This window comes from Thermobia domestica, chromosome 10 (genome assembly GCF_964235325.1).
Source record: "Thermobia domestica chromosome 10, izTheDome1.hap1.1, whole genome shotgun sequence".
Taxonomy (NCBI): Eukaryota; Metazoa; Arthropoda; class Insecta; order Zygentoma; family Lepismatidae; genus Thermobia; species Thermobia domestica.
The window spans coordinates 139592396-139617975 of record NC_137463.1 but is presented as its reverse complement, the minus strand read 5'-3'; the positions used below and the strand labels follow the sequence as shown (position 1 = coordinate 139617975).

General features: G+C 35.1%; 1 protein-coding gene across 4 annotated transcripts in view; it reads right to left on the bottom strand.

Moving 5' to 3' along the window:
• The window catches only part of Taf1 (TATA-box binding protein associated factor 1), a 726438-nt gene that overhangs the window by 168073 nt on the left and 532785 nt on the right, over positions 1-25580 (bottom strand). For all 4 annotated transcript variants that reach the window (XM_081728611.1, XM_081728610.1, XM_081728612.1 and 1 more), the window contains 2 exons: positions 22987-23229; positions 9038-9182 (listed from right to left, as the gene is read on the bottom strand). In XM_081728611.1, coding sequence (XP_081584737.1) covers positions 9038-9182; positions 22987-23229 — 388 coding nt within the window. The remainder of the gene's footprint in view (positions 1-9037; positions 9183-22986; positions 23230-25580) is intronic.

Genomic DNA, 25580 nt, shown 5'->3' with positions numbered 1-25580 from the left:
ATGTGTAAATGCAGAGGTCATTCTGCACTTCTCCCTAGCCCCACTATGATCAAATTCGAAGTAAAATTACATGGTGTAAAACTGGACTGAACTTTAACTTAATAAATGCTGAAGTTGTGTACCATTCACCTCCTGACATTAATATAAACGATCTTCAAATTCCTGAAGTGTGTGCTGAAAAGTAAGTGGTGGTATCTTCCGACAAGCTATAGCAATTCGGGCCCTTAATTCCAGTAATGAAGTTGGTTACGTTCTGTAGACTACAGTTTTCAGGTGTCCCCATAAGAAAAAGTCATTTAGAGATAAATCTGGAGATCGAGCCGGCCATTCAATTGCTCCTCGCCTACAAATTCATCTGTTTGAGAATTTATGATCCAGATACTGAAGCACAGTGCGATCATAATGTGCAGGACAACCATCCTGTTGAAATATAATTTCTTCTGCATCAAATTCTGGCTCGCCTTCTTCAGTCGTAGCAGTTTCAATGACCATTGTAATAATAGGGTCTACTAGATTTACGAGCAGATCTAAATATCTTTCCCTGGTTAAAGTGCCATCAATGAACAGAGACCCTATGATATGGTTTCCTAAAATTCCCGCTCAAATATTTAGTTTTTGTGGTTCTTGAGTATTCTCTGAAGATATGGGGATTTGCATCGCTCCAGTAACGCACATTTTGAGTGTTAACACGTCCATTAAGAAAGAATGTGCTTTCGTCGCTGAAACAAATGTTGTGTACAAACTGATTATTTGCAGCGATTCGTGCAGTGATTACTTCACAAAACTCAAGATGACTATCAAAGTCATCCTCACTGAGCTCGTGAGTAATGTGCATTTTCTATGGATGAAACGAATGTTTTCTCAGGATTTTGCCGATTGTTGGTTTGGGAATGCCCAAGGAGGCACTCATTTCATTCCAAGATTTCTGGGGTGTTATAATAGCGTTCCCAAGAACTTCTAGCACTGTGCATTTATCCACTTGAGGTCGACCAGAGCGTGGCCGATCTTTTACACTTTGTGTTTCGCGAAATTTCTATACTAAATCGTATACATACCTGTGATCGATTGGTCGGTCAGGAAATAATTTATTGAACCTTCTATAAGTTGCTCTGCAGTTTCTACCACATTTTCCATAAAGGAAAATTATTTTCACTTTGTCTTCCGCTGAGCGTACCATCGTATGGCCGGTAAGTGCGAAAACAAAGCATGAAATGGCACAAGAAATGAAAGTGTAAATGATTCGATTTTGTTGCTTTAAACTAAATCAAAAACACACCTATTAATCGTACAGGCAATGCTGTAAAGTTACGTTCTTAGGTTACTTTCCCTGATTCAAATATACTTTGAATATTTATAAAGTCCACGAGATTACATTGAATCACACAACAGTAATTCACTTTATAATATGTATATTTCAACATATACCTTATTTATCACTTTAAAATAATATACATCCAATTCTAACAATATGGTTCTTCGTTCTCTATCTTTCTACATTACTATATCAACCAGATAAACAAGTCGTCAAAGCAACGAAAACAAGAAATATCTCGATATAATACATAATATTTAAATTATTTCCTTATATACTTTCTTCTTCTTCTTAACAGCTTGTGCCTTTAAAATAGCACTTTTGCCCGTAAATAGAAACGATACTTAGAAGTATATACGAAATATACATTATCGTTGTAATGCTTTACTACCGCAGCTGTCAATGTTGTTAACTAATACGTATACGAGACAGTGTGGCTACACAGGCGCAGAAGCAAACTCTCTTCCGCACGAAGCACAGAAAAGGATTTTCAGTTCCTGTGTATAAGGAATGTTGATACAGAATGAGTGTTTATCAGAGGTGCCAGTAACCTTAAGAACTAGTTTGGTCAAGTCTCATTGTAGTTGTGATTTCTGAATACAGGATTCTCCTCCCCCTTCGTCTTCTCATCGTCGTCATCACTCTTCTTCTTCTTCTTCTTCTTGGCGATTCTTGACAACTACCGGTACCCTTTTTAAAGCCTGGTCTCATATTATTTCTTTCTGCGTGCAATTCTTCGAATCTTTCTACAGTAAACCTACAGTATATCTTCCGATGGCTAACAGCGTTGAGCTCAATACCTCCAACATCAATTTCCTACAATTTGAAAATCCATGTGTCTATTATGTAGTGATTTTGCACTCATTACTAGTAAAATGTTGTAGTACGAAGCATGATTGATCGATATTTTTGACGCCAATATTATTTTTGGACAGTCGTGCTATAACAATACTTTTTATTCAGATCTTCGCACGACATACAATATGACATACCTGTATCTTTGAAACATTTGAGATGAAACCCGTTTCATACCCTACGGGGAAACACACAGTAATTTATTTTACTTCGATATGTTGTACTTTTGAAATGATGCGACACGTGTTGTTCGCTTTTGACATCTGATTCACTGTTTCAGATTGTTAGAGGTGGTCACAGAATTTGCAATGCGCACTGTGTTGACATCTTGACCGACCGCCATTTTGCACAGGGTTCATGTAGGGACTCGGGACTGGTACCATTTTCTTTCTTTTAACAATACCTTTGCAACGATATACTACTTGACCCCCTTGCCATTTGAAAATTTTGAGTTGGACTCCATCTAGGACCCCCAGGGAACCTTGGGGCAACACTTTTTCACTCAAATTGTGTGCCCCTAAAAATAATGGGATACGTGTTCGATGTTTTTTCCATCTACCCAACCATTTCTGAACAAATGACCCAGGGTCAGACTTTATAGACGCCCTGTATAATATATATATATATATATATATATATATATGTGTGTGTGTGTGTGTGTGTGTGTGTGTGTAATTTTACTAGAGAGCTGGATGGAATCAGATACTCTTTAAACAAGTTATATACAGCATTGCGAATACTTCGAGCTGGAGGAAATAAAGAAGTTTCATAAAAATTTTTCCTGTCTATGATGTGAGAAATTTATTAACTGATGTGAAACAGTTGGAGGTAAAGAAGAAAATATTACAATACAAAGGAGAAAAACTTCACGTCTAAACGTTTGAGATTTATGTATGCGCATAAATCTGTAATTTTCTTCGTTTCTTGGTATCTTTGACCGAACTAACGTGACTATAGTGGCAGAAATTTCTAAAGCAGCGGGGGACTCGAAAGCACTTTGTTGCAAGTAAAGGTAAAAACTAACACAACACATTTACATCGCCGCGGTTTATTTGTATTATAAGTACAATAACAAAATTAAAATGTCTTAAGAATTAAACGAGAGACTTCTCTAGTGTTTGGCTAATCTTTATGTGTAAAGAAGTTTTGTTGTTTTGTAACAGGAAAACCAGAATTAAATTCTGTTGCCGACTTGGCAAATTTTCTTCATCCAAAAAGGTTTTCATGAGTAATAAAGTCAGATTTTCTGCCCTGAACGTAAAGAAATTAGGTGAACTTGTGTTTGTTAGTTTTGAAAACTACTTTATGTAGACGATTCATATATTGGGAAATTACACTCAGTATTTTTTCGGCTTGGCTATTGATTGTAAGATTTGTCAAGATTGATGTTTATCATTTGTTATAACACATTTAATAAGTCAAATGTGTATGTCCGTCGGCACCTGCATTACTTATTTAAGATTGTTAAATACTCCTTAGAAATACAACAAGAAATTCAATATTCCCATTATACAGTACAAAGAAGCAAGTCACAAATCAAATGCATTGAAATCATTACTTTTACGGAACTATTTAAATCCTTTGTTAATACTGGATAATATTTTGTTGAATTTGAACAATTCTCCTTAAAAAGAGGTTCAGCAGGGGTTTTGGGAGATGCTATAGTGGATGAAGCGAGTGTAATAAACTAAATGTTTTTTTGTGGACACTATTCATACGACTAGCTAAATTTAATTAAGTCTTTATGTTTACGTCAATGTGATTGAATCTGTTAAATAAGGGAATTTCGGTCATGTTAATACTAAGATCTCTATTGTACGAATTTCTGAAGATTTCATCAAGGTAAATTATGATTCTTCAGATGGACTGTAATCCGTGAGTCTATGTGTAGAAACTGTTCGTTAGCTGATAAGTAAGACTAACGAAAGCAAAACACATACGCATGGGATTCGTTAGAACTTTCAACTCTGTATCAGTTGATATATAAGAGTTGACGAAAGTTTCCATAATCCTATTCCTGGATAGTTCGGAAAACAACGCAAGACGTAATACTTACTGAATTGAATGTCTGCATTAACAGAGTATTTCCTGTTTCTTGAAAGTTCACTTAAGTGGATCAATTGAGTTGCAGTTGATGAACTGAAACATTAGCTAAACCAAAGTGGGATTACGATGAGAAACTGTAAACTGTAGAAACATGACTGTTTAAAAATTATAATTCATATCCTATCACTCAGAAGGCTATATTGAAGGGAACAGATATACGAAAAAGTCAATGGAATAGGTTAGCAAGTACCGTGCATGTACTGTTCTGAAACTGATAAGGGTCCAGAGGACTCTATTTATTTGAGCATCCTGGTGTTCTTTACTTCTATAAAAGGAAGTATTTCTGCTGTGTTAGTTAAATTAAAATGAAAACTATTAATTTGGTTTTGATCGTTACTTTTCAGAACTTCATACATAAAATCAACAAATAAAAAATAAAAGTGATGGATAATTTTTAACTGCTACTAATGAACTATACTGGTTTTTGTAAAACATACAATTCCAAGGTTGAATGATGAAAATGTGTTAAAAGTTCTTAGGATTTGTACAACAGACCAGTGCAAACGCACCCTATCATGAAATATCTCCACACACGCAAACTCGGTTCGGTGTGCGGAGATATTTCATGAGAGAGCGATTTATACAGTACTCAACTAGTGAAGCACAAGCGAGCGAATGCGAAACGTGTGGGCAAGGGCTACTATGCACCGTCGATGGTAATCAGCGCAATATAAACAGACCACTGCGTTCGAATACAGTAGCTGATCAGCCTACAGGAATGTGGTTTCTTGTTCTTCAAAAGTGGTCACATATAGACATGCTTCTAAGATACTGATGTGTCCGTGAAAGTAATGGGCAGAAGGGAACGTCGGTGACGACTGGGCAGTGGACTGGCAATAATGTGACTACACCATAGGGTAACATACATCTTGCGCGCATTATCTTGATAGAAATTATAGCATTGTACAATACTACCTAGGTACAGGCAACTTAAATTCACTTCACCTTATATTCACATTTCTCAGCATGGCTTTCTACCGAAACACTTAAACTCTTCTTTCCTTTGCAGTTACATGTATGAACAACAATACTCAATTAAATGTTATCTACTTTGATCTCTCCAAGGCCTTTGATTCTGTTCAGTCACATTCATCTTCTCCACAAGCTTTCCAAAAGGTTTAATACACACGGCAAATTTCTTTCTTTAATCACCAGCTACTTGAAGAACCGTAAACAGAGAGTTGTTCTTTCAGGGGCGACTTCTAACCCCAACCTGTGATCTCAGGGACGCCTCACAGAATTGTACTTGGGCCTCCGCTATTTGCCCTGTATATAGATGGCTTCTGCTTACATTTATCAGCTCATCCTAGTGCCCTTCTACTTTTTGCTGACGATTGTAAATTATATAGAGAAATATCATGTCTCCATGACACGATTGTCCTAAAGGAACACATAAATTACCTTATAGGCTGGTGTAAAATATGGCATTTGAAACTTAACAGCAAGGAATATGACAGTATTACCATTAATATTAAAATGTCTCCCGTTTCCTCGACATACCATATCAACGATTCCCCTATTACACATTCTGCCAGTCATAATGATCTTGTTGTCATCTTTGATTCGAAACTCACATTCTCTGACCACATCTCCTCAGTACTTAAGAATTCAATGTGCATGATGGGGCTTCATTATCGATTTACTGAACTACGTACTGTGTCATCATTAGCAACTTTCTATAAAACTCCTAAGAGCGCCCAAGATCGAATACTGCTCTCCCATATGGGCCATAGTAGCACCTACACATCTCTCTAGACTTGATTCTATTCTTGACTTCTTTATTTCTATAGTACATTTTCGTGTTTCCGCACTTCGAATATTACTTAACGAGGAACTCTTGCGATATCTTAATATCCAGACTCCGGAAGTACGCAGAAATAACTCTAACCTGAAATTTCTTCATAGAATAGTTAATGGAAACTTAAGATCAGAAACATTACTTCAAGAACTATCCTTACGTGTCCCTCCTCGCATAACCCGAAATTTAAAAACAGATGTGGACGTTTTTTCGAGCTACCCGGTGTTTGAAAGAGCAATTAAACGAGTGTAGACAAAATAATATTACTTTTGCACTACTTGTTGACACTGTTTCTTTCTTTTCCTGTTTGTTCATATTTCTCTGTGTAAAATGGCAAAGTTAAGCTGTATCTGGGAATTTGTTCAATAAATAATTCAATTTTCACGCGGAGTTGTGACGATAGGTTTGGCTTTGTGTACGTCGATGGTTAGACAACATCAGCTCACATTCCTCTACAGTGACCTGCACTGACAGAACAAACTCCTCTGAGTACAACTGGGTTCCCATAGATTTTTGTAAACTGTTTTCCCTGACCTTCCCTGATTTTCGCTGACAAAGGTTTATATATTAACATGCGTAACAAAATATAATTAATTGGTTTATGCGATAAGGAATTATATGTAAACATACACACAGTAGTAAGATTATCAGCTGTTGAGGAGTTAAGACAGTCCAGCTTCAAGACTTATTAGACTATGATAACATTTATATGGGATCTGCGAAAAAGTATACTTTCTGAAACTTTAAAAAACCAAAACCAAAATAATAATAATAATAATAATAATAATAATAATAATAATAATAATAATAATAATAATAATAATCAGCACATCGGTGTTGAAGTTATGCGTGACTATGCATACAGTGAACTCGCTTAATTACCATATTAACACTACCAACCATTGAGGAATTTCATGGCCTAGCTCCGATGACTAACTAACTCACTCACTGTATGGCCTATGGAACCCGGAGGCTCAAGGGCGCGTTCACAAAAGCTCTCCACTGATTTCTATCCTTAGCCAATTGGATCCAGTTTATACTTTGTATTCCTATTTCTGCGAGATTTATCTTAATATTGTCCTCCCATCTGCGCCTAGGTCTTCCTAATGGTCGTTTTCCGGTCGGTCTTCCAGTTACGATTTTGAAAGCGTTCCTCTGGCTACACGACCTGCCCACCTGAGCCTCCTAGAGTTGATGACCCTAACAATGTTGGGCAAACCGTATAAATTATGTAGTTCCTCGTTATGATGTTTCCGCCATTCCCTATTCCCGTTTCTCTCTCTTGGATCCGAATATTCGTCTCAGGATCTTGTTCTCAAATACTTTCAATCTATGTTCTTCCTTCCGAGTAAGCGACTATGTTTCGCAACCACACACAACAGTAGGCATGATTATCGTTTTATATATTTTAAGCTTCATATCCCTCGACAGAATTCGAGACGAGAAGAGATTTTGGACTGAATAATAACACGAATTCTCTGCTTTTAGTCGACATTTAATTTCTTTGTGAATATGGTCTTCATCTGTTAATATTGATCCCAGATATTTGAAAGTATTCACTTTATCAAAACATCAGATACTAATGAAATTTATATGAAACCATCACGAGAACACACTCTTTCAAACAAAAAGTAAATCAACAAAATTGGTACATCACACACAATTATGATATTAACATCAGTCATTGAGAAGTTTCATGGTTTACCTCCGAAGACTATGGTTAGATCCTCATGAAATTTGTGTGGAACAACCGGAAAATAACTCTTTGAAAGGAAAAAAGAACCATTAAAATCTGTGTCGAACAGTTGTTTGAATATACGCACAACACAGGTCGAATTGAGAACCTTCTCTAAAAGACGTATGTATCTCTCAGTCCAGAGACGCCACTCTCTATCTACATTAAGAGATTCAAGATGCTGTAGCTCAACGAATTACAGAGTTAAGAACCTAAACACGAATTATGGCACAACACACCTTGATATAACTTAATGCATCTGTAACCTATTATTCTATACTGTTGTGCATGATCCCAACGTCCCAAATGACCTTACCACTTCAAACTTGCCTTCGTTACCGAGAAAGACTACTTGATTTCCCTGACATTAAAGAACATTTCAGTAATTTCTCTGACATTAAAGAAGTTTTCGATAATTTCCCTGATTTTTCCCGACAAAAATCAAATTCTCAGACATTCCCTGATTTTTCAGGTCTGTAGGAATCCTGTACAATGGGCCGTGATGAGTGGTAGACGATCGTAGTTTCAAAATTCTGCTTCAATTTATACTGCAATTGTGGCGCATTCCCGCGGGATGGTATCATTTGGTAAGGCCGATCTGCTGGTGTGCATTCTGAAGCGTTTAGCAGCCGAATAGCAGCTGTGATGAAATGGGGCGAATTTAGGTGAAACACATAAACTCGGCCACAACACACTGAAAATTTCTTCAATGACCACTACATCAGTAAAGTTTCCTGGTATTTCAACAGGATAATGCACAAATATATGCAACCCGGAATGTGCAAGTCTCCTTCGAGATCGACGAGCATCACTGTTTCGCTAGCTTGCTCAGTCAGCAGACATGCAGTTCATCGAACATGTGTGTGATATTTCGTCGATGTCTTGTTCGTTAGTGTCTTCTAATAGACAATGTTATGTTTTGTGAAATTGCATACAATTATCATGATAAACGATTACTCATGAACGTACCCAACACCCGTTCGAATGAATATTAAGTGTAGAGGTTCTGGTTGCAGCATGTTGAGAATTCAAGCCAAACTGATTTATTAAGATTAAAGGTGTTGTTCAGCTCTGAAATTGTGATCATTCTTTATTGCAACTGTGATATAAATTTCATTAACTCATACGAGTGTTTCTTGATGTTGCAAATTTCACAAATAGTACTATGTAGATATATTAATAAATGTTTTCCTCTTTCTTTCTGTTACTCATTCTTGTATTTTACACTTACCGTTGTAAAGTGTTGAATTTTCAACAATCTGATTAACATCTGCTAGAAATTCTTCTCTACTTTGGTACTTTTTCTGCCTTAAGTTCTCACGAATGGTTTGCAAGTCCATTGGCCGTGTTACAATTTTATAATAATCAGGTACAACCTCGATAATAAAAAATAATGTTTAATTAGTTGTGAACACACCACTACAAATAAAAATATTAAGAAAGAACATACACTACAATTAAAAGAAGTATACCTAATTTTGATAATTTGTTTGAAAATCATTTAACACTTTTATGAAATTTCATGAGAATATCAAAACCTATAGTCATTTCAGCTTGGATCATACGGAAGCCGAAGTGATCACAGCGATCAGATGCAAAACTTAAGATTCTGCATAAATATTAAGTATGATCAGTCACTGCATTGATTGTAAGCTATTTAATAGGTAATTGACATATATGCATGTATTTATTTAACTGGACTATAGAAATATTCCCATCCAGAACAATGATCTCTTTTTTTTTTTTTTTTTTTTTTTTCATAAGAGTTGGTGTTGCATTGGTAACGCGCGAAATGACCCATCGCTACTGATATACTGATATATGACCATTTCATTTAACTGGGATGAATATGCTAGTCGGTTGTATAGAAGTAGCTCATCAAAATTACTCAAAGCGAAGATGTAACAAAATGACAAAAAGGAAACATTGTATTTTGACGTGTACATGGACACAATAAATGATGTTGCTCTATTTGTTGCTGTGTCAGTATGGACTGAAAAATGGATCTACAAGGGGTGCAAACGCAGGCCGACTTTAGAACTGTGGAGGCAGAAAGATCCAAACGTAGACAGATTGTCAACTAATTTCACACCTGGTCAAGGTCGAACTAAACCAGAATTGCTGCAGTTTATGAATGGAGGTCTATCCCAACCAACCACTTTCCTAAAGAATATTCTGCAAAGGGAACTCCTTTCAATACAAATTTGGAGTCGAATAGCATGAAAAAGGCCAATACTAAATGCAGCATATACCGCTGCACGTCTTCAACGTGTTCAAGAACACATACATTAGACTGTAAAGATATAGAAACATGTGCTATGGTCCCACGAGTCGATGTTTTGTCTGTATTTCAATGACCCAAGACGTAGAGTACACTGAAAGCCCGATAAATATTTTTATCAGCAATGTGAGGAAAGTGTACTAGGATATTTTATAATTGTGAAGGGGTGTTTCTCGGACCACGATTAGGACCCACTTATAGAAATAAATATGAACATTAACCATCAAGTTTACTTGGGTGTCTTTAGAGGCTTGTCATTCCTCCAAATCTTTATGATGAATATGCAGTGCAAATTTTCACCTCCCAAGATGACAACTTTCGTGTTCACAAGACTCACAGTATTTGTACATGGTTGGAGGAACATCATGGGCCCTGTCCGTTTGCAGCTTGGTCTGGACAGTCTTCATATTTAAATCCAATTGAAAGTATGTGAATTAATTGGAGCAACAGCTGAACTGGAGAAATGGTATCTAGATTTTGGTATGACTAAATATTTTTTTAAAAAAATGTAATCGCCCAGAGTGTCGAGTCGCTGTTCGGGTACTATTTATTTGTAATCGCCTGGTCGTAGTCTGTCCTCCGTTGTCCTCCGAGGTTCTGCCAATGAGTATTCTCCTGAGACCTGGACATACCTGAGTAGGACGTTGAAGGACCTCTCCAAAAAGGGATTACAAAATTGTTCCCAAATTGCTCGTCGGTCTCAATAATGAGATGAGCATTAGGCGCCGAGAGGTTCGGATGTCTCGTTTCGCAATATTTCCATAAACTATTAAAGAAAGCACTTAATTCAGTTCCAAATAACTGTAGAATATATACTGTGCATATTAATAAGTCAGGTAGAAACACTGAGAAGCTTCGTCGCTTACTGAAATGTTCTCACCACAAAGCAATGTTTTAAATATATATATGAAAAAACGATGAAAGACCTCCTTGTTCAATTGCGTTGGAAAGAAGCAATCCCCACCGAAGAAAGAACTTATTTGCGTCGCAGAATAAAGTACAAATCGAAAAAATAACTACTGTCTTTACGAAATATACAGAGCGTCCACAAAAAATACCTCTATAACCTGGTGGCGGTTATAGATTGACGTCTGACGAAAGGAACAACCTGTCAAATGTGTGCGTAGAGAGGTGAAGAACTCCTGGCCGTTTAATGAGATTGGAACAAAATTAGGTTTTTCACCAAAAATTAAAAATCAGTCAGTTGGCAACACTGTGATAGGGTGTGAGATTGACGTGCATAAGCGTTCCATGTTTTTTCACCTGTAAAAGGGCTATTTAAAATAGTTAAATGAGTTGTTCACTCACTATAACATGATGAGGTTCCTGCATGAGCAATGTCCAATCCAAATGTTCCATAAATTAATACGATCCTCTTGAACAATTGGTGCAGTTATGTTTCCTTATATCCTGTCTCCTCGTATGTTGAAACCATGCTATCTTTCTGGGGAGAACGTGCCACGTTGCTTTCCAATGTTGAGTTGATGGGGGGAGAAGGGATTTTTTTTTTAATACATTGGTGTGAGAAACGAGGCCATGGGTTAAACACCTGTATAATAACTTTTTTTCACTGAAAGTGCGCAGAAAGCGTTCATAGAGCTATTTAAATTGTTGTTTTCCTTTTTTCTTTTTTAAAACAATACATTTCGTAAAATGTTTTTAAGTGTTCCGTTTCGATCATTTTATTTGGTATAATATGAAGTAAATATACACACTCAATAACTATTCATGAAAATATCGACTTAAAGAATTATCAAACATTGCAATAAAAGTTAGTAAATGTCTTCTTTTAAAATATACTGATACCTGTATTTAAAACATTAAAATATGAATGAATATGCAAATAGCAAACATGTTAAACGTATTAAAATTATTGTCAAAGTTTCAGTATTATTGTAATATATTTGAAAAATATGAAAATCATTGAAAAAGTAAAATGAATGAAAACATAAACACATTATAAACTGACAATATGCAAACAAAATAAGGTTTCCACCTGTATGTCCTCTTTTTTTTTTTTTTTTTTTTTTTTTTTTTTTTTTTTTTTTTACAAGTGCCTTGTATTGTTTAAAGAAAAGGAACGAAAAATCGTTTTCCCAACAATAAAAAAAAACAACTTAAGTGTTAAAACTGACGTTCATAGTAGTTCCAACAAACAAGCATGATTCTGTATATCAAGAAAAGAAGATTGTGATTTCGTTGACATGTATGAAGAAAATTCAGTACGCCATAAGATCAAAATGACATCTGCTCGCCATGTGAAAATCGATACTTTAGTTCGATAATGCTCAATATAACAAACGATTTCATTGTGTAACAAAGTTATTATTAGCTTAGGCCTAGAATAATAGTTGTTATTCACTTCCGAAAAACGTAAACATTGTAGGGTTACCAGAACGTGTTCGTATTGTCTGCAAAAGAATTTATTAATAAAGCGTTGAAAACTATACAGTGTAGATCGAAGTTTTTCGAAGGTCTGAATCAAGGAAGTTGACTCACTAGTTCAAACATTCCTAAAAATAAACGGTCATTACGCCATGAATTGATTAAAACCATAGGTGGGAATAAAATGTATAATACTACACATACTTACACACAAAATATGCGATCATTTCCTACGGTGCAAAACTAGAAACGTGAAAAGGCCTGCAACCATAGGCACTTACAAAAATGTTTCTATACATAACTGAAATATAAACACTTTAATATTCAGCAAAATGCACGTATATTCCCTGAAACATATCGTACCGACTTCGGTTCTTCCACCTAGAAAAGATGTGTAAACACACAAAAATGCTCTCGTAACATCGTAAAAATATGTCTCTGCAAGACAAAATACATGAGACCTATTAAAAGAAAAACATAGGACACAAACACGAAAATATAGTCAACGACATTACAACTTTCTGGCCGGCCTGAAACATCAAAATTAAATTGCCTACAAAACAGTTATGTCATTCCAAGACAGTTAAAGTTCCTTAGGCATCTTTGCTACAAAATATTCAAAATGGTCTTATTAACACATTAAAATTCAAAGTCATTGAGCATATGAAATAATTCACAGAAAGTAATTTTCATAAATCTTTATGGCTTCATGCTGTTGGAAAGATAGAAAATAAGTTTATTTTTCGGGATCTATATCGAATTCAAATAGTTTCTAGGACATACTGTAACTAAAATACAATTTTCTCGAAATTAATATGAAAAACATTACAACGTATTACCATACCAATACACAATATAATTACGGTTCATAAACATTAAAATATTCACTGGCGTATTACTAGACCATAAAATATACTGAAAAAATTTAATCTAATAATTACGGGTTACTATAAAGGAAGAAAAGAAAACTATATTTTGCGATTGATGGCAAAAATACAGTTAGCTACGGAATATCCAATGGATTAGCCAAGTCTATTTTCCAATAGAACTGCTATTCTAGGAAATATTGCCTCCCTGTAAATATATTTATTCCTCTGAAATATCCTACCCGAAGAAGTTTCCCTACGGTCGTTCAGTGGTCTACAGAAGACGAAAAGAACGTTAATCAGAAATTACAAGAAAATATAGAAGTTAAACATATTTCCACATACATATTAATATGGGAGAAAAACGACCGCTCATATTTCTTTCTTTTATGTTCTTATCTATTGCCCGTATTTCAGCACAACATTCTGCATTAGATTCATTTTTTACTTTCATATTATAATCTATTAGTTTGGCTTCTTCGTATACCATCTTAATGTCTTTTCCTTGCCTTTCTACGCGTTCAGAAATTTCCTCGATACGTTCGTGCATCTCATCTAATTTATCGACTGTATCTATATGTAAAGTACTACAGCGCTCCTTGTTAGCCTGACACACATCTCAGGCTGATTCCAACTGACCCTGGAGGGACTGTGTGCAATTGTACAAACCTCCTATATTGTTCTGGATTTTACTAACTTTTGTCTCTATATGTTCTACAAGATAGCATGTTTTTTTTCAGTTTGTTGCTTGACTTCGTCGATGGTCTGTGTGGCGAGTTCGATTGCCTGTTTAGTACTATGACTAATCTCAGCAAGTTTGTTGTGAATCTTAAGTATTATGCCATCAAATTTTTGTTCAAGGATTTCGTTCCTACGTTTACTTTCAGCCTCTACAGTCCTAATACTTTGCTCTAATCTTTCGTTATTTACGCGACATTCTTTTTGTACAGCGTCTAACTTCTGATCTAACTCACTCTTTAATTCATTTTCTAATCTAGCTAGGTTTCCTTTATTCTCGTTCCTCAGTTCGAGAAAACTCTCTCTAAGGTGAGCGAAATTCTCTTGATTCTTTTTTCTCCAACCTCTAATTTTTGAAAAAATAAACCTAATCTAGTAGCCAAATCTATTTCCTGATATGCCATCTTGGACAAAAATAAACCTAAAACGTACGATTAAAATAAAATAAACTATCACAAAAACATATGATTAAAATCACCTGAGATTTTTTTTTTTTTTTTAGATTACTGGTTTTAAGCTGGAAAAGAAATGATGTATTAAAATATTGATCTTATAAGTATTCGAGCACCAACGGTCTCGATTCAGGTCGGTAGTTCGGGCGTCATTTATTTGTAATCGCTCAGAGTGTCTGGTCGCTGTTCGGGTACCATTTATTTGTAATCGCCTGGTCGTAGTCTGTCCTCCGTTGTCCTCCGAGGTCCTGCCAATGAGTGTTCTCCTGAGACCTGGACTTACCTGAGTAGGACGTTGAAAGACCTCTCCAAGAAGGGATTACAAAATCGTTCCCAAATTGCTCGTCGGTCTCAATGATGAGATGAGCATTAGGCGCCGAGAGGTTCGGATGTCTCGTCTAGAAAGCCTCATGGACGATCAGACGGTCATCCAGACCATAACGCACACAAACACCAGTCACACACACAACGAAAACACACTGGGTTAAATGACACTATACTTATTTATTACGATACTATTAAAAAGAAAAATAACGAAGAGAAACGATCACAACTCTTAACACTGATTATGTATAATTATTTGCTTTATTAAAATCATACTTTACTTTTCATTATACAGGGTTTTCATAAAGTCTGGACGGATTTAATTCGCTTATAATTTACATAAAAATGCTCATATTGAAATCAAATAAAGTGCAAACGATAGCGGAAGGATTAAATTTTTACCTGTAATCTGCACCAGCTCAGTTCATTCACCGCCACACCTCCAACTGGGCGCCATTTACGTCCACACATTCGCGTAGGCGGCGCTGGAATCCACTCACAGCGTTCCGCCGTGTTTGATCCGAAATGCCAGCCACGGACGCCCTGATTTTGTCCTTTAAGTTCTCCAAACCACTTGGCTTCTTTGCATAAACTTCCGTTTTCACATGACCCCAAAGCCAGAAGTCGCAGGGGTAAGGTCGGGTGATCTTGGCGGCCAAGCGGTCGGGCCACCGCGGCCAATCCATCGATTAGGGAATTTCTCGTCAAGGAACTGTCTCACCTTGATTGCATAGTGAGGGGGTGCCCCGTCCTGTTGGAACATGATGTCGTTCTGGATCCCACGTGCCTCCAGTTCCGAAATGAGATATATCTGCAACATATCCAGGTACGAATCTCCATTCACGGTCTCCTCTTCAAAAAAGAGCGGTCCAATCAGATGATCATAGGACACAACGCACCAAACGTTCACTTTAGGGCTATCTCTCTCATGTGTCTCAAATTCCTTTGGGTTTTCCGTGTCCCAAACGCGACAGTTGTGTCGGTTAACCTTCCCGGAGACATGGAAGGTTGCCTCATCTGAGAACATGATGGCTGAAAGGAGAACGTCGCCAAGTTCCAACTGCTTGAGCATGGCGTCACAGAAGTTGAACCGGATGTCCAAATCTTCATCATGCAGATCCTGGACTATTTTGATTTTGTAACCTTTGGCCTTGATCGTCTTCTTGGCTATCTTAAACACGGTTGTCTGTGGAATTCCGAGTTCCATGGACCGTCTAGGAATCGACTTCTGTGGGCTATTGATGATGATTTCCCTTACCCTGCTCACTGTTGCAGGCGATGTTGGCGACCTCCTACTTCGAGGACGGTCCAGGACGCTTCCTGTCTCCAAGAACTTAGCATGCCACTTTCGGATTGTACTCTCAGTCGATGCCGGCTTTTTGAACTCTTTGGTGAACTTTCGACACACCAGAATTGGTGATTTTAGCTCTGCGTACCACAGAACACATTGCGCTTTCTCTTTCACCGACGCCATCTTTGATACGGTAAAAAAAATAGTCTCCTCAGAGGAGTTTTTCATTTATTTATTTCTTTAAAAGACACACACACACCAATACAGCTTACAACTTACTTTTACCAGTCAACATTGAAACAACAATGAAAACAACAATGGACGGAATTCGGTAAGAAACTGACCCTTGCCCTCCCTCTCCCTCTCTCAACGTGTTCAGAGTTGCCGCTTATCTAACAGTGTTGCCAAGTAAAAATTTAATCCTTCCGCTACCGTTTGTACTTTATTTGATTACATTATGAGCATTTTTATGAAAATTATAAGCAAATTAAATCCGTTCAGACTTTATGAAAACCCTGTACTGTAGCCCTTATCACTTTGATATATATATAAGATTATAACTGAGATTTCACTATAAATACTTTTCTCACACCATTGACGCACTTGGGGGATTAGCACTGCGGGAAGTGTCGCCGGGATAATCCCACGTAGTAATATGGTTGCCGCTCCAAAGTCCTGAACAGTCGACACGAGTCTTCAGCGAAATAACACAGTCTCCAAAGTGGAATGCTAATGTGCGTTTATAACTATCGCACTACGTAGATGAACCTGGCGCTTATTGATTGGGGCTAGCCATAAGAAAACGTCCTTTACCGGCTAATAGCTTATGCCCCTTAGCACAATATTATACTTGAATCTCGACGCGACGTGAGTGGTTGCTACCTCGAAACGTGGAGTAACACTCCCCGAACCAAGAGGTTCGAGATACGAGCTGCATTGGTCCTTTAATCAATGTTGGCAGTTCAACTCAGGTTAAATCACCTGTATGTACATGCAAACAGAATATTGAAAAGAAGTGATGTTAATTTTAGTCCACTGGCCACGACGCACAAGACATTGCGATAACTTGACTGTGGGAACATTCAGATAACGAACTGGTAAAGCGATGTGGCTGACGACGATCTGACGCTTGAACACCTGGTCTACTCTGATCTGCTCTAATCTACTGCAATATTTCCATAAACGATTAAAAACGCACTTAATTTAGTTCCAAATAACTGTAGAGTATATACTGTGCATATTAATAAGTCAGGGAGAAACACTGAGAAGCTTCGCCGCTTACTGAAATGTTCTCACCACAAAGCAATGTTTTAAATATACATATGAGAAAACGATGAAAGACTTCCTTGTTCAATTGCGTGGGAAAGAAGCAATTCCCACCGAAGAAAGAACTTATTTGCGTCGCAGAATAAAGTATAAATCGAAAAAATAATCACTGTCTTTACGAAATATACAGAGCGTCCACAAAAAAATACTTCTATAACCTGGTGGCGGTTATAAAAATATATTACTTAGCTCTACCATCAACAGAGAAAAATCACTCCATTTTAAGAGGATTTACATTTGATTACAGAAGTGCGTGTATGTATATATATTACAATTGTAAATACAAAATTTTAAATCAAAAAAATACTTTAGAAAGTTCTCAAGTACAGACGAAACAAAAGTAAAAGAAAAGAAAAATATGAAAATTGAAATGTATGCATATTAATACATACATACATACAATAAGTATATCTGAGTATTATAAAGCGCGTGTACAATCTTTACATGATCGCTTAAGTGATTGTAGATATTTGTCAGACGGGAGACTGAAATCCAAATCCTTGTATTTATACTATTTATATGAAAGGTTATTATTATAAATGGAATACATTCTTGTTACAGGAGAATTCTTGAAATGCTCGTTTCTAGATTTAGGATAAACTAAACGTGGTCTTGATTTTTAATTAACCTTCTTATTATTGTATCCAATTTTCGTAAGTAAGCCACTATTACTAAAGTCATTAGCAATCTTCTATGAGAGAATTTCTTCAGAAACGCTTTTTTTTTTTTTTTTTTTTTTTTTTTTTAATACAGAAAAGGGAGAAACCTTTTTCGAACTTGTTCAATTCTTTCAATATGCAATTTATTAGTAGATGACCAAACAACCAATCCATATTCCAATCGAAATCTAGTAACACCATTATAAAGTAATTTCAGGACAAATATATTATTAAATTTGATTTAATCTCGTATTATATATATATATATATATATATATATATATATATATATATATATATATATATATATATATATATATATATATATATATATATATATTGCATTGCTAACAGCATACTGCATATGATCACTAAATGTCAATTTACGTCTAAGCCTTTGACAGATTTCACACAATTCATTAAGTGGCCATTTACAGAATATGTTGGAGTAATGTCAATTTTGTTTTTAGTTAAAAAGATATAACAAGACTTCTTTAAACTAAATTGGAGTAAGTTCTTTGAATTCCGCTTCTACAACGCATTGATATATTTTTGTAATAATTAACTATCTTCAAAGTTCCAAATTTCTTTATAAATTTTTATGTCGTCAGCTAACATTAAACAATTAGTATGGTGTAATTTTGGAGGTAACTCATTTATATATAATATGATTAATAGTGAACTCAAATTAGAATCTTGATGTACATCTGACTTACCAATGTACTCATATGACTTACATTGCTTATACATTCCATACTGCTTCAAATTTCTTAGATCTGATTTTAGAAACTTTAAGAATTAGGTGGAAAATTGGAAGTTACCTCGCTCATGTAGCAAAATGTTATGACTGAAAGTGTCAAAAGCTTTAGAGAATTAGTAATAGATGGAATAACACACCAACGAGTGTGTAATGTGAAATATACATCCTATGCATAATTAACAAGATTTGACATTGCAGACTTGTGGGGAAAGAATTCATGCTGATTTTCATATATGATACTATTATGTAATAGCTGTTCAAATACTCTTACTAGTGCAAAAATTATTGCAATTGGTCTATAATTATGAACATTGTTTGCATCACCAGATTTAAACACTGGACAAACCTATGTTAATCTGTAAAATGCTAGGAAAGATTTGTCAAATTATTAAATTGAATATAGAGCACAGAGGCTTCGTAAGTGGTTCTAAACATCCCTCAAGTACATACGATGTTATTCCATCGGGTCATTTTAGATTCTTTATTGCAATTTTATACACCGCATAACTCACTTAATTCAGGGATAGCGTATTAGGATGTTGCCAGTCATAATCATTAAACACCACATTTGCAAAATTGTCACTATAAACAGACTCAAAATATTTCACAAATTCTTTTGAAATATTATTATTTGTAATTACAATGTCGTTTCCATGTCTCATATTACAGGTATCGCATTTTTCTTTACTCCCTTTATCAGAAACTACTTTCCGCAAGTTACACGAATTATTTTTTATTTTATGTTCTATTTTAGCAATATATGTATAATACGCATCATTTATAATTTTCTTTGAATTCTTTCTAAGTTACTTTCCATCCTTATCATTTACTTTTTAAACCAAACCGGATAATTCTTACTAATACATAATCTCCCATATGGAACTGTCTCGTCAAATATAGTATTAACAATTTGATAAAACACAGTAAGAGCTTCATCTACTTTCATGCGATTTGAGAGTCTAGTGAACTGTGCACAATGGAACATTTCATATAATTTTAGGAAATATGCTTTCTAATGGTTTGAAGACTAGTAAAGATACGCACCTCGTGTGTGTATATATATATATATATATATATATTAACAAATTCCATGGTTCTGGATAATCATAGTAACATTTAAAAAAACAGTTCTGACCAGAACAAAATTAATTATATTAATAACTATACGTCTTTTCTAAATGTCTCATGAAGAGGACGTTAGATCCTTGAAACTGTAACAAAACAAAACAAAACAAAAAAAAAAAAAAGTTCTGGTCAGAACTATGTTTTAAATGTTATATATATATATATATATATATATATATATATATATATATATATATATATATATATATATATATATATATATATATATATATGAGGTGCATGTGTAATTAGGTATGAAAATCCTTCAATATGTGTAAACTATGTAAACTGAGGTTAAAATTGGTAATTTAAGTACTTATAGGGTTGCCATATTTCAAAAATGAAAATCCGGGACGCTACTAAATTACGAGAATGTTTGAAATGCTTAAAATGAAAAGAAGTGTTATATATTAATTTACTTTCTTCCATTAGATAGTTGTTTAAGTATTGCGTAATCACATTTTTAGTCATTTCAGTAGACCTTCTTCTCCCTAGTTAAGCAAACGTAAGCAGATGGTTTACCCCCTCCACCATGGTAAGCAATTTTTTTTCTTTTAATTTTTCAGGATCTGTTATATTTCGTGGCTTTCAGAGTCTGTTTTAGCTCATTCAAAGTATGATGTTTCCTTTCACGTGTTTTGTCTGTTCGTGCTGTATCCTTTTTTTAAGAGCGGTAAATTCATTGGCAATATGTTCTGGCGGCCTTCATTATCTTTAAAGAACTTCTTTCGTTGAATTTTCACTTTATTTCTATTATTTTTAACAAACTAACAACACAATAACTCACATGAATGCAAACATCAACATGATCGTTTTTTTCAACTTTTGAATTGCCATACTCAGAAGTTGAAGAGAATAATTATGTACATAATCCTGCGAAAAAGCAAACTATAACACTCCCTTTCTTTCTTCTTCGCTGAAATCCGGAACATTTAAGCGTCCCGAAAACGATTTTCGGGACGCCGGTACGCAAATCTCGATTCCGTAACGGTCCCGGGTTTTCCGGGACGAACGGCAAACTTAAGTATGTAATAAGGATCCTCAGACTTAAAATACTTTTAACAATAAAATAATAAGTAATATGGCACTACCTCCGATCATTACACATTTCAATGCTACATGTTAAATGAAAAGTTACAATATCATATTTGATGTTCAGTGCTGCAAACTAAGAATAGAGTCACAACAGTAATCACACAAGTGAGACGAACGGGTAATAGGATATCTACAGTACCTTAGTGCCAAATACTACGATCACGATATGAGGTATTTCCAATAAATAAGAACAAGGAACTGAAAACATGATTTTTTTTTTCCAAAAGCTTTATTTCGAAATAGAGATTTGATAAGTATCAAATCTAATCATGTGGATGGTTTCCAACAAACAAAGATGATAGTGTCGTTTATAGCACATTTATGTCTTAAACTGTTCGGGATAAGAAAAATACTGGTAAAAAGTGCTAAACTACTTAAAATGAGGTATTTGTGGAAAATCTTGAAAACGATTATTACTTTCCTTTGTTTCTTTGACATTTCAGCTATAGCTTTGTATACAAGTTCTAGCAATTACATGATTTTAAGCAACGTTGCAAATTTTAACAACTTTTATCATATATCATATTTCCGGAACAGTTTAAGATATCAAATTGCTGTAAACCGCCGTACGATCTTTACATTTATTGAAAATCATCTACGTGATTGGATGTGGTATTTATGTAAGCACTACTTCAAAAGAGGTCATTTACAATCTCTTGTAACTGTGGATGTGCATACCACTTTCGTGTCACTTGCTTTATTACTATGTAGAGGATTATAAATTTGGATGTTTGTGACACTGTAGCTCCTTAATTTGCAACACTGACCAACAAATGTGGTATTTTGTTTTTACTTATTACATACAATTAAAATTTGTAAACCTGATGTAGTCCCTTTTGATTTTATTATAAAAACTTTTGAGGTTGTTTCAAGATAAATGGTCCACCAAATATACGGACATAAAAAAATTAACGATTTTAAAAAAATTAATAGTTACAGGTTTAGACATTATTTACAGCTGTTATCCATATACATGATTTCCATTTCTTAAAACAATCTGAGCTTTATAGATCAATCGTTTCTTTCTTATTTTCTTATAATACTGTAAAAGTAGTTTATTTAAATGTGTATTTCTTATTAGTATAATACTATCATCTTATTTTCATGTATTCATGCTCCTAAATTATATCCATTTTCAAATTACGTCGTTAAGATATCCTCTCTTCTTCCTCAAGAATATTTTATTACTTTCGAGTTCTTGTTTCAACACAAAATTCATTTTAATATGTTATGTGAAAGGAAGCACTCGCTTTTAGAAAGGGGGTTGCGGTGGCTCAGTGGTAGAGCATTCACCTCTGGTGTATGGAATCTATGGTTCGATCCTAGCTCGCGCCAAGTGACTTTGTGGTGGACAAACACCGTGTTCCTGAGTTTCCTCGGTGCTCTCCCGTTTCCTCCCACTTTCTTCATTCCACCATTTCATTCATTTCTCATTATCACCATTTCCTTTAGCCTAGCCGGCATAACCGTGGGACGTGAAACTCAAAGATTTCAAATTTCATTTTTTCGCTTTCAGAAAGCACACTGAACTAATATTAAGAGCTTTATTTGAACATAAAATTGTTAGCACATGAACTCAATGTACGGTACAGATGGTCTTAAAAAGTTGGACGGGTGACTGAAAGAGAAATATTTCAAAGTAGGTTTCAGGAAAAGTAATCCAGAAATCTATGCATAACTATTCTATAGCTTTGTTAACTATTAATTATAAGGTTGCTTTATATTAATAATAATACTATTTTCTACTTTTAAAAAAAGAATAAACTTTAAGAAATTTGGACACTTTTTCTGTTCATATTCGCTCGAACAGATAAAACGTTAGACACCCAACCCTACATTTTATATGAAATGTTTATACCAATAGAGGCATGAACATACCTTCGCATTAACAGGAAATAAAAATGGTTGCACATCTGGAAGGTCTCTCATTTCATTCAAAATTGACTCTAGAATGGTAGATAATACAACAACAGGATCGGTCCGTCTGCGATTAGCAGGCTTCTGCTGTTTTTTGAGATAATCGCAATGCACAACAGTTCCAGCTCTTCGTCTTTTCTTGGAGCTGACAGCTTCCTTTGGAACCTTTAACAGTAATGATCTGCGTTTGATTTCTTCCGCATGCTGTAATAAATAAAACTTATTAATGCTTTTTATGAAAATTAATGAATAGTACTTACATGATGCTGAAATTCATTGCATATCATTTAAGTACCACTGATTTCGAATGTATGTATTAGACATAAACAGACATGCCTAAATTTCTTAAATATGTGTTCTGATGATAGTAATGAACGTACATACACAAAAGGAACTAAATACGGAAACTCATTTTTACAGACTTCAATGTCTCGTCAATAGAATTTCGCGAAAAAGAAAATAAGAAACAAATCGTATACACAAATCCACCTATAATATTCAAAATAGCTGACAGTGACATACTACCAAAATTCTGTCCCGATTTTTATTACTATTATTCTCTTTCCTTCTTCAGTTCCCTATACTTCCCTATACACACTGTTGAAAAGTCATTACGGCTATGAGGACAGCCCCCACCCCCCCCCAAAAAAAAATGTATTTTAAATGTACAGACTTAATTTTTTGTTGAAGTTAACGCGAAAATTCCGTGTACATTTCATCATTTGCTATAGACGGTCAATCAATAGGGAAAGGAATGGAGTTAAGACAGTCAAGTAACCTCAAATATGAGTTTACTACTTATCTGGTGATTTAATCGGTCCTGATGACTTCAAAACTGGAGAAACACAATATAACACTGATTCTTGCAATAAAAGTACAACATACCACAAACTGCACGCAGTGCTTGCGCGTGGAATAAGGCAACTAGCGGTGATTCACAATACAAAACTGCTATGGAACAAACACATACCTTCTCCAAATTACAAATTAGGTTGAAATAATTGTCACAACTTAACATTAGGACTATTGTGTTTATGTTTTTACAATGAGAAATCATAAATAAATATATATATATATATATATATATATATCTTTACAATACCATTAGAATGTAATTAGTATGTGGTAATAAGAGACACTAGAAACAAGAGATGTCTTCCGGAGGAACAAATATCCCATCATATTTATTGTTTCAAACCAAGCTATGTCCATAGCTATTACGAAAGTACATTTTATTTAATTTGTTTGTGTTTTGCCTGTCTATCTCCTCACTCATTCATTCACTCTCTTTCTCTTTCCGCCGGTCACGACCACAGTCTTCTTCAGATGTACTGGTAACGAGATAATTTAGTTTTTTTCTTTTCTCGTAACTTAGACATGGAGGTTACTGTTAAGTCCAATGCTAGTTGTTTAATCTTATTATAATCAGAATTAACACTACCTCTTACGATCTGTTCCGGATGCTCTTCAATATGAGATCTTGCTGTTTGAATGTCAGTTCTCAGTTTGTGAATTTGCAACTTAGGTTTTATTCGAATTTCCCAGGTCTTTCCTTCAGAAATTTCTTGTAGTAGTCGAAGATCTCTTTCAATAGTGTTTTGTTTAGTTTCTAGGTCCTGTAATCCTTTCTGCAGTACGGCCATACTTTGCTTCATTTTTTATTGATGATGCAAAACTTGCTCCAATGTGGAACTATTCATGTGTTGACACTCTGTTCGAAGTTCATGTTTCACACCTTCTATTTCTCCTTTGACTGCTACTATTTCTCCAGGCAAGCTCAAATTAGTGTTATAGTACTGTGCTTTAACGGACCTATTTCTTCATGTAGCTGACCTACATTTCTAATTTTATCACTTAATTGCTCACACCTTGTTACTTCAAGTTGGTCATCGATTTCTTGTTTCATATCGTCACGTTGTCTGTTCACCTTTCTGTTTAATTCTTCGTGCCACTCATATATTCCATATTGTATTTCTTCTCATGTTTTCTCTTGTTGTTCTTTCATTTGTTCTCTTATCTTCTCTTGTTGTTCTTGTTGCTTTTTTATTTGTGTATCTTCTTTTGTTCTTCTTCCATTTCTTCTCGTGTCTTCTCTTGTTGCTCTTTTATTTCAAGGGATATGTTCTCCATTTGCTGTTTCAGGCCAGTCAATAACCTCTGAATATTTATATCTTCCATTTTCTTTAATCTCCTGAAAACTGGTAAGGTTTATGACATATACAAATATATTAGTTTACATGTATGGGTATATATGTATCTGCGTAAAATATCATTAATAACACAATATGAAGTTAATATACATTAAATAAAATAACATAGACTAGTGGACTATGCGTATTAACAGACCTGATCTCGTATACATACAGGGAGGTTCGGAAGTGGGCGTACTCCTAATTGGTGTTTTCTGACGGTTTTAGGTTTTACCTACATTTGTTTGGTAACAATGTGCCTCAACTGGAAGAATATGGTGTCAAAGACACTGTTGTGATACAGCAGGATGGAGCACCAGCGCACTTCGCGATTCACGTGCGCAATTACCTGAATCAGACGTTTCC